This window comes from Sminthopsis crassicaudata, chromosome 2 (assembly GCF_048593235.1).
Source record: "Sminthopsis crassicaudata isolate SCR6 chromosome 2, ASM4859323v1, whole genome shotgun sequence".
NCBI classification, from domain to species: Eukaryota; Metazoa; Chordata; class Mammalia; order Dasyuromorphia; family Dasyuridae; genus Sminthopsis; species Sminthopsis crassicaudata.
In genome coordinates, this window is record NC_133618.1 from 254743718 (window position 1) to 254760451 (window position 16734).

Sequence of the window (16734 nt, forward strand, 5' to 3'; positions counted from 1 at the left end):
TCAACTTCTCTACCTTGGTCATCTAGAAGATGAGCAGAGTACTGGGAAGTTAACTTTCCCAGTGATATAGTCATGATGTGTGGGAGATGAGACTTGAATTTTGGCCTTTCTGACTTCCAGGCTGTCTCCATTTCATCACACTGTCTCTGAATTAATTATTCAATCTAATTTAAAAAATGGAAATTTTTCTTATAGTCTGAGAGGTGACACATCATTGTATCCTGGTTAAAGGGAATGTTTCTCTATGAAGATGCAAAATCTGAGTCATGGCTTCTACCTTCATCTTTGCAGTCTTTCAAATTGGGGAAGTGCTTTTCACCCAGGTTATTGCCCATGTCTCACTGTGTGATGCCAAATCAGTCCACCTAATCTTCCTGGCCTATATTTCTGGTTCTGCTTCCAACCTAAAGTTATATTGACTTAGGTCTCCAATTATTTGTGCTTGCAGGGAATATTGCTCGAGTTGTACCCCATGGACTCTTGATATTCTTCCCATCATACCCTGTAATGGAAAAAAGTCTCGAGTTCTGGCGAGTATGTTATTTTCTCACTGAGTCTTCTTATTTTGTGTTATCCAAAAGATGGTGAGCTAAAGCAGCAGACCATGTCTAAGAGAGGGTAGAACGAGTAAAGACAAAAGGAAAATAAAACTTCATATCCCTTCTTGGTCTTTAAAAGAATCAGGATAACAGACATATGTGGAGTGTTTTTTCTCATTGTATTATTTTTTCTCCCAACAGGACCATGACTTTGCTAGAAAGATAGAAGAGTTAAAACCAATTTTTGTGGAACCAAGAAGTAAAGGAGGCTTTACTGAGGTCTGTAAACATGAACTGAAGGTGACTGGCTGACCAGCTTTCTTGAGTTTCCTGATTCTACTCCATCTGCTTTCTATGCTAAGAAGCCTCTCAGAGAAATTACTGGGCATCTGCTTAATGAAGACCTCTGTCTCTTTCACTTTTTCCCCTTAAACACATTCCTTTCCAAATGGTTCTTAGCATTAGTGTGGCAAAGGCTGGAAGGAAGTACTACAGCAGTGGTCCTCAAACTTTTTAAATAGGGGGACAGTTCACTGTCCCTCAAACTGTTGGTAGGCTGGGTTATAGTAAAAACAAAAACTATGAACCTCAGCCCAGTGCCAGAAGTGTGCGTTGCTAATGCAAGTTTAGGTGGAAGGTCACTTCCAGTCTCATTTTGCCATAACCCGGGTGGGCCACATAAATGTCCTCAGTGGGCCGCATCTGGCCCTGTCCTAGAGCCATCAGTGGCTCATCTCTCTCACTCTGGTTTGATTGTTTTGATTTGACTATTTCCTGATAAGTAGATTACTGATCCTTGTGAGTTATGACATTCACCCAGATTTTTCTAACCATAGAAGAAATAAGTTGGGACTGGATAGCAGTGAAAGCCCAATTCATCCGGTCTCACCTTCTTTCCCTTGTCCTTGCCCAGTGTAGGATAGTAACTGAGCAGTCTTGAGAGCGAAAGTTAGAGAGGATTTATCTGCCTTGGTGTCATGTCAGTGCACAGTGACTTCCTGGCACTAAAAAACTACCAAGGGTGTTTATGCTAACCAATGAGAATCAAAAGTGTTTTCTGTATGGGGAAGGTCTCTTAGCTTCCTCCAAGGTACCTGTGTCCCTGTCTTGATTTAATTTACTTCCCTCCCATTGTTTGGCATTGTTTTTTGTCACTTTGCTATATAGCAAGCTAATATTCTTTTTTTTTTCTTTTCCAATAATATTTTGTTTTTTCAACTACATATAAAGATAATTTGCAACATACATTTTGGGAAAACTTTGGATTATAAATTTCTCTCTCCCTTACCTACTCCTCCCCTGTACAGCAAGCAATCTGGTATAAATTAAAGATGTGCAATCCTTTTAAACATATTTCCATATTTGTCTTGTTGTGCAAGAAAAATCAGACCAAAAAGTGGGGAGAAAAACCATGAGAAAGAAAATAAATAAAAAGGTGAAAATATCATGCTTTAATCCACATTCAGTCTCCATAGTTTGCTCTCAGGATGTGATTGGCATTTTCCATTCCATGTCTGTGGAAATTACCTTGAATCACCACATTGTTGTAATACGCTTTATTTCTAGAAAAAAATTTCATGAGCAAGTTATTGTATCTGAGGTTTGTTTTGTTTAATTGGATAGTGGGTAAGAGATTTTATTTTTCCTGTGATCCCACAGTTAAGTCTGAAGTAATAAGTGGTTTTCTGAAAATCACATAAATATCTCCATTTCCTTTAATTGAAATTGGTCAAGAAACTGCTTGAAACTATATCTTGAATAAGATCTCCCTAAATCTTATGCCGCCTTATTTCTGTCTCCTTGGCCTGTGTATACACCTATTTGCAATCCCCTCGATGGAAAAGAGGACCAATGTCCCTTCAAATCTCTTCTAGGTCATTGATGCATATTATGAGAAAATCATCTGTCCCAAATCAAATGGGGCTGCTTTCATGGCTGTGTGCCGGGGAAAGGTAAGAATCTGCCCTTGTGCCACACAAAAGGGTCTGTACCCACACAAAATTGCTAAAGACCAAATTTACATGCTCTATTTCAGCTCTAGTCTTCTACGTCATAGGCTCCTACCTAGAGAAAAACTCCTAGGTTCTGTGGCTCTATGCCCAGTTTCATTTGTCTCCCTCTCTTGGGGCTTGCTGCCTTCTCTAAGTGCACTGGAAGCTGAATCTTGTCTCTGACACTGTCACAGAGTTTTGCCAAGGGCCTCCCTCATGCAGACAGTGTCTCCTGTCTCACCCCACTATGTAGATTTATCTTTATAAAAAAGGACATCCTCAAAAGCTTGGCATAATTTTATTCTCCAGGCCAGTGAGGGCTTAGACTTTGCAGATATGAATGGCCGTGGGGTCATCATCACTGGTCTCCCATTTCCTCCACGAATGGATCCCAGGGTCATTTTGAAGATGCAGTTCCTTGATGAGATGAGAGGAAAGAGTGGCACTGGAGGCCAGGTAAGAAGCGAGACCCATTGCTCTCTCCTGACTATAGATAGACTTCTTCATGTTCCTTGTGGAACACTGGCGATAGGTATCCAAATGTGTTACCAATGCCCTGATGTTTCCTAGTCCACACCCTGAGCAGGGGGAAGAGAAAGGGCATGGTAGGGGAAGCAGATATCCAAATTGAATGTAAATGAAGGTAGATACCACCAACTACAGGTGCCCTACTCAAGTGGTTGTTCCCATACCCCATATTTGTTTAGGTATCTTCTAAGGGCATTATTTCCTCATCATCCTTTGAGCTAAGTCCCCACCTAATATAAAATGAGTAATAGCATTAATGTAGCAAGAAATTTTCAAGGGGAATGAATTGAGTGGGAGAGGTTTGTACAGATATTGATAATAAAACTGGCATTTATATATTATTTTTAAGGTTGACAGAGTGTTTTATATAATGTCACATCTTGACAAATAATATGATGTGTTTATATAGACCTTTACAGTTTATACAGTGCTTTTCACATCTGTTTTTTCATTTAATCTTTACAACAAGCCCCAGGGCTTACAGTTTTATTCCTGTTTTACACATAAAGCAACTTACAATCAAAAATGTAAAGTGATTTGGCAGAAGTCATAAGGCTATTGAAAGGTGACAGAACAGGGGGAGAGCTCAGTGAATAATCATTGGCTGAAAATTTCCCTCAAAGGTTCCTGAATAGTTTTATGACTTTGAAAGGAGTTGTGACCATCTTGGGGTACCAGATTTTAGGGTGACAAACAACCTGAGATAATGGGCTACAACCTCACTGACTTCTTTTGCATCTGGTCTAGTATTTATCAGGGCATGAGTGGTACCGGCAGCAAGCCTCCCGGGCAGTTAATCAAGCCATCGGCAGAGTCATCCGACATCGCCAGGACTTTGGGGCTATTTTCCTCTGTGATCACAGGTGTTGTATAATGTCTGGACAAAGTGGAGTGTGTTGGTCTTTCTGGAGAAAAGAGAGCTATCTGTCTGGAGGAAGGGCCTCTTCTGGCAATAGCCATAAATAGTATCATAAGATGATAGATATAGAGCTGGGAGGGTCTTTAAGAAGTCATCTATTCCCATTCCCTCATTTTATGGAAAAGGAAAGTAAGGCCCAGAAAAATTAAGTGACTGGCCTAAAGTCTAGAGTATAGAGTCAAAATTTGAATCCAGGTCCTTCTGCTACAAATCCAAAAATCCTTCCACTGCACCAGGCTGCAACTCAGTTTCTGTAATTGGCGTGTGTGCCATGATTTAAAATTTAAAATTCCATGAAGGGGATTATTTAATATTTACACTTAATATTAATTTAATTAATTTATTAATTTAATATTTATGTTTTATCTGCCATAACCCTCTGCAAATAGTAGGAACTTAACAAATGTTAATTGAAGTTTAATTACTGGAATAGCTAGTTGGTATAATGGATATTAGCAATTAAAATCAGCAATTAAAAAAAAGTTTAATTACCTAGGATCAAGCTAAATAGCTTTGAACTCAGGAAGTATTTTTAATAAATTCTTGTTTTTAAATGAATAATAATCATTAACAGATTAGTTTTTTCAGTTCAATTGGTTTCCATAATTGTTAGGCCAATTTTAATTATCCAGTCCTCCTGACTTTAAATTGCCTTTTATTTTCTTCAGCCTATGGCCCTTGATTCTGCCTTCTGGGGCCAAAAAGAATAATTCTCATTCTTCCTCCGAATAGCTCTTCAGATACTTGGCTCTCTGGATACTCTCTGGATGTGGATGGCATTTTCCATCACAAGTCTAATGGAATTGCCTTGAATCACTGCATTGGTGAGAAGAGCCAAGTCCCATCATAGCTGATTATCATAAACTTGTTGCTGTGTACAGTGTTCTCTCAATTCTACTCACCTCACTCAGTATCAGTTTATATAAATCTTTCTAGGCTTCTCTGAAATCAGCCTACTCATCATTTCTTATAGAACAATAACATTCCATTATATATCTTATAATTTATTCAGCCATTCCCCAACTGATGAGTATCCACTCAGTTTCCAGTTCTTTGCCATTACAAAAAGAGATGGTATAAACATTTTTGCACATGTGGGTCCTTTTCCCTTTTTTATAATCTCTTTAAGATATAAGCCCAGTAGAAACACTGCAGAAAAAAAGGGTATGCTCAGTTTGATAGTCCTTTGGTCATAATTCTAAGTTGCTCTTCAGAATAGTTGGATCATTTTACAATGAACTCAACATCTGTTTCTTGTATATCTATATCACTCTTTTCAGATAATTTATTTTTTTTCCTTTTTGATCATACTTGTTTTTCTTCTTGTCTTCATAATTTTTTTTTCTTTACCATTTTCCATTCCTCAGTTTGACTTTCCCCCTAGGATTTAGTACTGCCGGCATCTTTTCTATCCTTTGAAATTTACTCTCCCAAAATTTGAGTCGTATGAGAGCTTCTGCTTAATTTGCTTTCCTTTATCACAAACTATGGGAAGGAACGAGGAGATATTGGGCCCCTTAAGATTCTTATAATTTCCATTCCAGCAATCAATTCCTCTCTGTTACTGAGAATGGTATCCAGAATAGAGTTACTCCTCATTAATTCCTTTGTCTTTTGAAGGATGAAATCATCACTAAAATAAGTCAGAAAGTTTTGAGCTTCTCTGCTTTTGATACAGAAAGGGCTCCAGAAGATATCCCCCATTACTCCTATGTCACGTCTTTGTGTCTATATCCTCAACTCCTCATCTGTTTCTTCTTTTTGTTCATATGGCCTATGATGAAATTGCTTCTGACTTGCTCTCCATTGATGTTCAAACAAATATTCTCCACTGTGTTTCCCCTGCTGAATTTCCTCACAAGTATATTATTTTAATATACAATTTTGAACTTCACCTTTTTTTTTTTTTTTTTTTTTTTTTTAGATAAAGTATACCTATCTAGAGGTATCCCAATCATGGGTTTCATTCTTTCCAGTCTCACCCACACTTTGGGGGCCAATTTTGTCTAATTACATTAGAACGTCTAGTTGTTTTTTCTTATTACCTAAACTTCATATATTTGTGTATAGACATCTGAGACAATGGATTTGTCTCCTGTGAATCTCTTGATGTCTCAACTGATATATTTCCTTTATTGTAGTTGTCTTCTATTGTAGGGATAATGTAGGGAGTTTTCTACTTCCTTTTTTAATTATGTTTTCAATTTTAATGCTCTTTTGATTAAATTTGTAAGACCAGATGGTAACATTCTGATTCCTTGAATACTGAAAGGATAAGGAAGACCATAGAAATTCACATTTTTCTCTCTCTAGGAAATACAGTGACTAACCAGAAGTAGCCCAAAGGGAAAAAATAAAATTAAAAACTGAAAAGGTAGCCTAAGGAAGATGTGGTTTCAAGTATTGCATACTTACCCTAAGCAATCTGTATATGACCACACAGGAGAGGTCAGAGATTCTATGTATCATAGGACTCCATTTATCCCCATCCTATTTTTCTAGCAAGATGATGAAATCTCATCAACTGTTCTCAAATACTAGTTCATATCCTTAACTAGTTAAGTTCCTTAAAGGAACTTAAATGTTTTTATTTGGGTAGTAACTCTTAACATGGCAAAGCCATATTAGCAGATATTGTATCACTTGTTTTTCTTGATCCTTTTATAAATTCCTCATGTTCAGTCAATAGTGGGTTACCACAACAGATGTAACACTAACTTTATTGTATAAAGTTGAAGGTCATCTACAGAGAAATGGAAAAAAGGCTCATAGTCTTTATGAATAAACTACTCATGAAGCGTGCTACTCAGGAGGTTGTTTAAATATATCAAAGAGATGACCAGAAAAAATGAGCCAGTCATGACATGAGAATTAAGAGATAACAAATGGACAACCTACATTCTCTCTTGGGACTCATGTAGTGTCTGAACATCCACCACTAGAGGTAGTGTATAATGTGCCCATAGTGTGCACTATGTGTCCTCATTCTATATGACTTTTCTTTAGATCTTCCCATAATATTCCACATGGAGTACAAGGGGCCTTCCTTATATTCAAGAAAGTATTAATCTTCCCATCCATCCCATTATCCAACCCTCTTCCCTGGTAATTTTTGTATAGGTACTTGTTGATGACTGTGGAACATCTGCCCTTGTTGTTCTTTGGATCTCTTTGAGTCCATTGAACTCCATCTCTATATGTAAATAACTATAGCTTAATAGGCATTGTTTCCTGGACTTGCATCACTTCCAAACTACTGAATTCTGCAGATAATCATTTATCACTATAGTCTTCTGTATTTCTTCTCTTCTTCTCCTATTGCTGTTGAACCTCTTCTTTGATATGACATCTGGTCCCTCACTCACTTTCCTGTTCTCCCAATTTGTCATCTTCCATCTTTAGTTCACTTAAGCCAATAGTCTTAGGTCAGCCACAATCACAGGATCCCTTACCCTTTTGATTTTTGTATTTCTTACTCTTTCTGATCTTCACTCCTGGATATAAGCTGTTAAGTATAAAATTGTGTTGAGTTGGCTCCACTATAAATTCATGCAGGCAGGCTTCCACTAAATTCTCATAATTGTTTAGTAATTTATTTTTCTCATCCTGTCCCATAGGGCAGTTATTCCAGGCCCTTTTCTCTCTTTTCAGCCCTCTTACTTCTAGAGCTCTTTCTCCGGTTGCACACTCTGAACAGGTGCTCTTGGTTCCTTTATTGAGAAGAGCCTAGCCACTGATGTGAGCTCCCTGGAGTCTCTCCCACCTTCTTTAATACTTTTCTAGAAGAAAAGCATTTTCTTCCTTGGCAAGGTAAATGACTCCCTTGTCCTTGTTCTATCCTAGAACAGCTAGCGAGGTAACATAACACCTTTCTAGTCTTTCACCATATTCTACCGCTTTAAGCAAAGCACAGGTGGTCCATGTACAGGACAGATTGTCTCAGCCCTGGGTCAGAACATTCTTCCTTCCTGCTGACTCCCTGGGCTTCCTTAAAGTCCCAATCCAAATTACATCTTTTATTTGAAACTTTCCCCAATCTCTCTTAATTCTAGTGATTCCCTTCTGTTGATTATTTTCTATTCTGTATAAGCTTGCTTTGTATATATTTGTTTGCATGTTGTTTCCCCAGTGTGATTGTAAAGTCCTTTGGGGCAAGCACTGTCTCTTAGCACAGTATATGGTGCATATTTTATTGATTCATTGATTGTATAGAGCACTGGTCCTGGAGTCAAGAAAATCTGAGTTCAAATATGGCCTCACACACCAGATATATAATCTTGGGTGACTTATTTAACCTCTATGTGCCTCAGTTTCCTCAGCTGTAAAATGGAGATAGTGACAGCACCTATTTCCCAGGGTTGTTATGTAAGTCAAATGATAATAGATGCTTGATAAATATTTGTTCTTTTCCCTATCTCAATTATCTTTATGCTGAAAGACTGGATGGTATATTCAAAAGAGCAATGGATTTAGAGTCAGAAGACATCTTCCTGACTCCAGGCCTAATGCTCTCTCTTGTGCTACCATGCCTAATATATCATCATTTGACACCTTCACATCTTCAGTCTTTCCTTCTCTAAAGGCTCCTTTCTCTTCACCTAAACATGCTTAGTTAGATCTTCCCTGACTCTATTTAAAGCAAACCAAAAATTAATCTTGTCTTGATACCCCCAGCTATTTCCTCTCTTTATATGGCAAGGTAAAGAATGTCCTGCAGTTACATTTGAACCCACCACAGTCATTTGCCTTCAATCCCATCATTTTAGAAACTGCCCTAAATACTACAAGCTGGAACATAATGGAAGCTAATCTCCATCGGTGATGACAATGAAAATGTGCCTTTCTTCTTTACTTATGAACTCACCCGAAGAGTTACCTTGCTTCTTTAGCACCTCAACCTAAATATGTTTGTTGCAGATGGACTTTCATTTATTTATTCATTTGACACTGAATGTTTGATTGGTTATTGTGTTCACGACTAGGGACTTGAGGAGTAGTTTGTACTTCATATTTTCTTGGATCAATTCTATATAAATATAGGGAGGTTATATAGATAGTCCTGTCAGCATAGGCAGGGCCAAATCAGTTTTGAAGGACTGAAAGATGGACAGAACTGTGTTAAAACTTTCTCGAGAGGATGTAAAATGCAGATGTCCTCTGTGTTGCAGGTTCACTAATAATGATGCCAGAGCCCAGCTACCTTCCTGGGTGCGCCCTTACGTCAAGGTTTATGACAACTTTGGCCATATTATCCGGGATTCAGCTCAGTTTTTTCGAGTTGCTCAGAAAATTGTAAGTATCTCATCTCCACCCAGATGAAGGCACGTAAGGGCAAGTCCAGGGAAGGGAGAGTGGGGTGATCCATTCTCCCACAGAGACTTATCCAGTCTCTGTAGTCATCTTGTTATTGACAAGCAGATGGTAGTAACCAGTGAGGGGGAGATAGCCACCTGGCCAGGAAATGCTTTTCTTCTGACTCCAGTTGCACGATCTGTCCTGGGCAGAAGTTCTCTCTCAAAAGTAAAACCTTTAACTCTCTTTAATGAATAGTCTTTCCCTCCCCTAGATGCCTGTGCCCATCCCACGGGTTCCCCAGAGCTCCTGTGGGGGAGAAGCTACTGCTGCAGCCTCCTCTTCTTCCTCCAGCCTATTCCTCTCCTCTAAGAAAGCTAAGAGCCTGGATGTCCATGTTCCCAGCCTGAAGAGGAAGTGTATAGGTGGGTGTCTGTTGGTTATCCTCGCTCAGGGAGAAAAAGAGGTTGATTTCTCAGATACCAGATGCACTATTTACTTCACATGCTGGCACCCTGGGCGATTTGCTATTTTGCAACTGGCAGATGATTCAAATAAACATTAAGAACCACCTGTTTGGGGCAGTTAGGTGGTGCAGTGGATAGAGCATTAGCCCTGAAGTCAGGAGGACCCAAGTTCAAATCTGGCCTCAGACACTTAGCACTTCCTGGCTTTGTGACCCCAATTCCCTCATCAAAACAACAACAAAAATAACCTGCTTTCTTTCTGCTTTTGGTATACTCAGTTTTTACTCCCTTCTCTAGATGACAGGCAATCCCATACATATTTAATGTGTTCCAGTATAACCTAAATACAATATATATGTAAAATCAATTTTCTTGTTGCACAGTAAGAATTGGATTCCGAAGGTATAAGTAACCTGTGTAGAAAGACAATAGTACAAACAGTTTATATTCACTTCCCAGTGTTCCTTCTCTGGGTGTAGCTGTTTCTGTCCATCATTGATCAACTGGAACTGAATTAGATCTTCTCTATGTTGAAGATATCCACTTCCATCAGAATACATCCTCCTGCAGTATTGTTGTTGAAGTGTATAGTGATCTCCTGGTTCTGCTCATTTCACTCAGCATCAGTTCATGTAGATCTGCCTATTTTAAAGCCTGAGTCAAAATGAAGCCTTGCCTTTCCTGCCTCCTAGAGTCTGGCACAGGCAAAACAATGATCTTGTGATGTTCTGAAGAGCCCCTGCTGCCCATGTTTTTCCGCAGGATCGCTGGATGGTGGGGACAGTGAAGCCAGCCTTTGGGGAGAGTATGAGCAGGAACTAGCTTCCCCACAGAGGAAGCCCAGGGGCTTGTTGGCAGCCTTGGACCGGAGTGAGAACAGAAGTGAAAGTGAGGAGACCCACACACTTCCAGGAGAAGAAAAGGTACAGCTATTTAATTACATTTAATCAGCTGCATTAGCAGTAAGCTAGTTTCTCCTTTCTCCATGTCTTGTCTTATCTTGCCTTAAACCTTCCATTGTTAAGTCCTTTGGAGTAGTTGATGTAAGCTATTTGGTCCACAGCCTTAGTTCATTGAGAAGGGGGAACTTGTGCTCTTCCTAAACCATTGAGGCCCTTAATCCATTTGTATCCATGAGTGATGAAACTACCAAGAGTGCCTGCCATAGGAGAGAAGGCTTCTTGGGTCATCTTTGGTCACTCCTGCTCCTAGTGCCCCAAGGACTAAAAATAGTCCCAGTATCTGTGTCCTCAGTCTCTTGCCCTCTTTTGTACTCTTCTTCCCTCATAAGCCATCTCAAGCAGTTCCTTCCCTGCCTACCAGACCTGCTTTTCTTCAGTGTAGCAAACTTTCAGGATATCTACAGATTTTAAATTTAGTATCTCAGCCTGAATCAACAGAATCCATCTTCACTTGGCATGACATGGGTTGGTCAAAAATCTTAGTTTCAGTTCTCCCTGAGAACTGAGCTGAACTGCAAGTTAAAGCTCATCTTTCTCAATCTTTTTCCTTCTTCATTTTTTTCTCTCTCAAGTGTTTTAAAATCCCTGAAGATTTACATAATTCTGAGGATCAAACTTCTAGCCTTCTAATACTTCCAGTGTTCTGTTACTTTCAGTCATATAATTTGCATCATCTGAAAGTCATATTTGCATATCACACCCAGAAATTAACCTTTGTCTTAGCACTCAGGGGTACATGATATGCCCACATAATAGAGTAGCACAATACCTTTTGATCCAGCAATGTCTCTACTGGGCCTAAATCCCAAAGAGATCATAAAAAAGGGAAAAGAAACCACATATACAAAACTATTTATACCAGCTGCTTTTGTAGTGGCAAGGAACTGGAAACTGAGTGGATGCCCATCAGATGGGGAATGGTTGAATAGACTATGGTCTGTGAATGTTATGGAATATTATTGTTCTCTAAGAAATGATCAACAGGATGGTTTCAGAAAGGCCTGGAGAGACTTACATGAACTGATGCTGAGTGAACTGGGCAGAATCAGGAGATCACTGTACACAGCAACAAGATTATACGATGATCAATTCTGATGGATGTGGCTCTGTTCAACAGCAAGCTGATTCAGGCCAGTTCCAATGATCTTGTGATGGAGAGAGCATCTGCATCCAGAGAGAGGACTCCTGAGAATGAATCACAACATAGTGTTTTCACTTTCTTCTTGTTGTATGCTTGCATTTTGTTTTCTTTCTCATTTTTTCCCTTTTTAAGCTGATTTTTTTTGTGTATCATGATAATTGTGGAAAGGTGTATCAAAGAATTGAACATGTTTAACCTATATTGCATTATATGCCACCTAGGAAAGGGGGTGAAGGGAAGGGAGGGAGAAAAACATTTTGGAGCACAAAAGTTTTTCAGAGGTGAATGTTGAAAACTATATATATGTTTAGAAATTAAAAAACTTTTAAAAAAATAATAGAATAACACAGTTATTCTCTCCAGTGGGCCTAGCAGGACAGTAACAAATCTGCTTCTGTTTAGGGACTTCTTAATCAATATCTTATATTAAGAGATTTTAGGACCTGGTGTTAGCAACCTGGGGCCGTCTCAGAACCTTGTTCAATTTAGATGGTCAAGAACTTTTATGTTCAACTAATTAATCTTTTGAGTTCTGGTTTCCTGTCTTATCTTCCTATGGATTTCTAGGGTATTTCATCCATTCCTTATGGGTTGAACCAGTGAAGACTGTCTCACTATCTTTGTAGATTCAGAAGATAGAACGAAAGAATCTAAAGTGATTCTTTTCTCTACAGGCTCAGCGTCTCTCTACCCTGTCCTTACAATATGAGAAGAGATTAACAGATGAACAGAAAGGAGGAAAGAAGAAAATTAAAATTGTTAGTAACCAGGTACTGTGTTTTCTGTACTGTTCAAAACAAAACAAAAAAGAAATCCATTCCCCAAATTCATGACTAGAAAAATTGAAATGTGGTTTAGTTATAATCCCATTTTTCTATGTGTTTAGGTCTGGGTTTAACAAAAAAGAAAGAAAAAAATGATTCTGATTCTCTGGGGAAAGAGAGCTAAGAAAAAGGACTCTTTTCTTGGCCTGGGGATGAAATCGGGAGTGAGTTGGAAGGAGAGTCTCCAGAAGGGCCTGGGAAAAACTGATGCACATTTTGAGCTCCTTAAGGAGCATTGGCCCATGTATTTCCATTTTTTGATTTTGTGCTTAGCTTACACCTAAGTGGTCTTCTGACTAGAATAAATGTAGAGTCTTTATAGAGGCCTGTAGTTTTCAAACTTTTAGAATTTAATAATCTAGGCTGTAGTTATGATAGATAGGAATAATCCTTAATGTATTTAAATGTAATTTGAATTTTCCTTTCCAGGCTAATAAGGACTTCACTTTTGCTGAAGGACACAATTTGTTTGAATGTTTCTGGTAGCATTTACTTAAGGATAAGGAGTATTCAATTGTGGAATATCCTAATGCTAAACTTTAATAAATCTGATTTTTAAGGACTGTTTACAAGTTGTTTCTAATATCCCTTCAACCTACATTATTAATGCTTATGATACTGAAGGACTTGATATGAACTTCTGAGTTTGTGCAGCTCACTGTTTATGTTTTCCTGCAGGAGACAGTGACTGGGAGAAATACTCCAAAAAACAAGAAGGGAAGTGGGACATAAATTTCTCTTGGGAGGTCTTTGCAGAGAAAATTCTTTGGTTAATAGCAAAGGAAAGTTTCTGGGAGAAGTCACTGAGGGACATGTCGAGGATCCTAGTGTTCAAGAGTCCCACAACTCCAGGGTTGGCCCATTCTAAAATCAGCAGTTCTAGACTTTGAGTATTTAGGATTTAACTCTACCAAAGCCTGAAGAGACATTGTAGTTCATCCCCTTAATTTAAAGGTGAATCAAAGAATCCCAGAGAGATTTCTATTTGTCCCTGATCCTCTTGATGCCAGTTTTTCTCCCACTACCTTATACCGTTTCCTTTGATTTCATCAAGCTTTTAAAAAATGTATAATGTATAATATTAAATTTAACACATTGATTTTCAATACTGCCCTGCTTTCCTTTTCTCCTGAGCTTTTTTTCTGTGCTGTATTTTTTTTTTAATTTAAATAAACAATTATTAAGAATATAATATAAGGCAGCTAGGTAGCAAGGTGGAAAGAGCACTGGCCCTGGAGTCTGGAAGACCAGAGTTCAAATTCTGCCAAATATTTGACATTTACTAGTTATGTGACCCTGGGGAAGTCACATAACTCTGATTGCCTCACCAAAAAAAAAAGAAAAAATGTACTAGGTACAAAATACTGAACTATTGGCAGAAAAAGGTTTCAGAGGCAGTAGGGCAATAGATACTTTGGGGATTGCTTCATATTTATTGCCAAGGAAGCTCTTAAAAACCAAACTCCATATTTGATTGTTAGAAGAGGTTAAGTGGGATGTTCTTGGATAGATACTGAGTCAACGACAGTATTATAAACAGGACTTCCTCTCAGTGTGAGTTGACCTTTTGCTTTTCAAAGTAGTTTCAAAGTGTGTCCAGGCTTGAAATAATATTTAAGTGAATGCTTTTTCTGTTTCCAGAAACCTAGCATGACCATATCACATAGGTAGCCTTTTTCTTCATCCCTTTGATTGTTTCCAGCCTTTTTTACAAATTGTTGACAGAAGCTTTTGGTTTGCATATATAAGAATGTTTTATGGGGTTTTTTTCCCCTCATGTCTTTCAGCTTGAACCAAGAAGGCTTATAATCAATCTAGTTAACAGCATCATCTAGGAACTCCCTTATACTGCTTTTCCCTGTTGGAATTCCCCAAGGATTATTATTACTTTGAGTCTTCTGAAGCATGTCTTAGCTGTTTGCTTCTCGGAAGAGAGGTTTTTTTATTGGAATTAAGTAACTGCCTCTATACTTTCCAGGCATTAGAGAGATATTTGACATAGAAATCCTGTTCTGATAATAGTATCTCTAACCTAGAAATCACTGAGCTGGAGAGAAATACTTCCAAGATTTATAAAAGTGACTTTGAGAAATACAACAAAGATTGGATTCTCAAAAATTCTAGTTTTAACCAAAATTTTTTTTTTCTAATTTTGAGGAAAAGCCATGCTTTTCAAGAAAGCTACAAAGGGATCACATTCCCCTTTCCTTTTTGGACTTGAATTCTAATTAGCTCTCTGAACAATGGTAAAAATCACTCTGAGAACAATTCTCACTCTCTGTTCATTGCTTTTGAATGTTCTGTTTTCTCTAAAGTTTAGTCTGGGTCTAAAAGTATGGGACAGAAATAAATCACCATGATGTGTCATAGCACAATACTTTTTTAAAACTTGAGTTTAAAACTTAGTTCTGCTATTTACTAACTATTTGAACTTGAAAAAATAATTTCACCTCTCATTTTTCTTCATTTATAAAATAGTTTTGAAATAGAGAAATCTTAGATCTACATACCTACTATTAAGAGTAAGGTCTATATTTCTCTTTCCCTAGTGTGCATTCTCCTGATTAGGCTGATTCAAAATCTTTAAACCTGCTGGGAAAGTAGAGTTGACTATTTTCCCATTTGCTCCTTTAAAAAATTTTTTTATTATTTTTAACATTTTTTAAAATTTTGAGTTCCAAACTCTCCCCCTCCATGCTGGCCCTCCCCCACCCATTGACAAGGCAAGAATTATGATTTCAGTTATACATGTGAAATCCTGCAAAACATTCCCATATTAGCCATGTTGCCATAAAAAAAGGCAAGAAAAAATAAAGAAAATGGAAAAAATTATGCTTCAGTCTGCACTCAGATGTTATCAGTTCTCTGTCCAGAAGTAGACAGCATTTTTCATTACTTCAGTTGATAATGATGTAATTCTCATGAATCAAGAGCCATGTGCTAATCATGCAGACCCTGTGGCATCCACTTCATATCTGATATCCAGCGCCAGAAATGGATATAGGATGATTCTTGTCGTTTAGCACACATGATTGATCTCAAGCATTGTCCTTAGCTATATTTCTCCTCTTCCCTGCTGGGTGTTTCTTCCCATAGCTGAATGGTTAGATTGAACTGTCCAACTATCACACCCTGGATAGTTTTGCTCCTGCTCTCTTTTTTTTGTTTTTTTTTGCTCTCAGTACCCATAGAATCCAGATTGTTTTCTGCAGATTGCCTTTGAGATTCTAAACCTTCCTTTTCACTTTTCTCTTGTTATCCTCTCTCCACAATAAATTTACATAGACCACATACTCAGGGATCAAAGGTATGATATGAGGAAGATTTGTCTGGTTGTGAATGACTAGGCTTGCTACTTAAAATTACTCTGATGCATCTAACCTCTTTAATAATTTTTTAATTTTAATTTTTGAAACTTATTTTTAACATACTTCTCTTCCTCCCATTCCCGTTCCCCATTTTGAATATTTTGTTTTTTCCCCAATGACATGTAAAAGCAATTTTTAGTATTTGTTTTTTAAAATTTCGAATTTCAGGGCAGCTAGGTGGCGCAGTGGATAGAGCACCAGCCTTGAATTCAGGAGGACCTGAGTTCAAATATGGTCTCAGACACTTAACACTTTCTAGCTGTGGGACCCTGGGCAAGTCACTTAACCCCAGCCTCAGGAAAAAAATAAATAAAAAATAAAATAAAATAAAATAAAATAAAATTTCGAATTTCAAATTCTCCTTATTCCTCATCTCCCCCTTCCCTGAGACAGTAAGCAATTATCCCCACCTATTTTGAAGGCAAAACATTTTCATGTTAACCATGTTGCAGAATAAATAAATAAAAACAAATCAAACCAAAAAAGATTTTTTAAGTAAAAAAATTTTGCTTGAATGTGTATTTAGACTTCATTATCTCTTTCTGTTGACAGAAAAATAGCAATAGTTGGATGTAAGTTCCCCAAGAACATTTTTCTTTTTTTGCCCTCTTTATTCCCTACCTTTTTTATTTCCCACATATTCAATATATCTGCACTCTATCTAAAATCTAGTTGATGTTGCTTTTACTCTTGGCCTCAACCA

General features: G+C 37.9%; 1 protein-coding gene across 4 annotated transcripts in view; it reads left to right on the plus strand.

Annotated features, from left to right (window-relative positions):
- The window catches only part of RTEL1 (regulator of telomere elongation helicase 1), a 99467-nt gene that overhangs the window by 66738 nt on the left and 15995 nt on the right, over positions 1-16734 (plus strand). For 3 of the 4 annotated variants that reach the window (XM_074288866.1, XM_074288869.1, XM_074288868.1), the window contains exons 20-28: positions 449-534; positions 741-818; positions 2414-2491; positions 2840-2986; positions 3806-3921; positions 9146-9269; positions 9544-9694; positions 10499-10659; positions 12514-12609. In XM_074288866.1, the coding sequence (XP_074144967.1) occupies positions 449-534; positions 741-818; positions 2414-2491; positions 2840-2986; positions 3806-3921; positions 9146-9269; positions 9544-9694; positions 10499-10659; positions 12514-12609 (1037 nt within the window). The remainder of the gene's footprint in view (positions 1-448; positions 535-740; positions 819-2413; positions 2492-2839; positions 2987-3805; positions 3922-9145; positions 9270-9543; positions 9695-10498; positions 10660-12513; positions 12610-16734) is intronic. The other variant, XM_074288867.1, reaches the window with a different exon arrangement.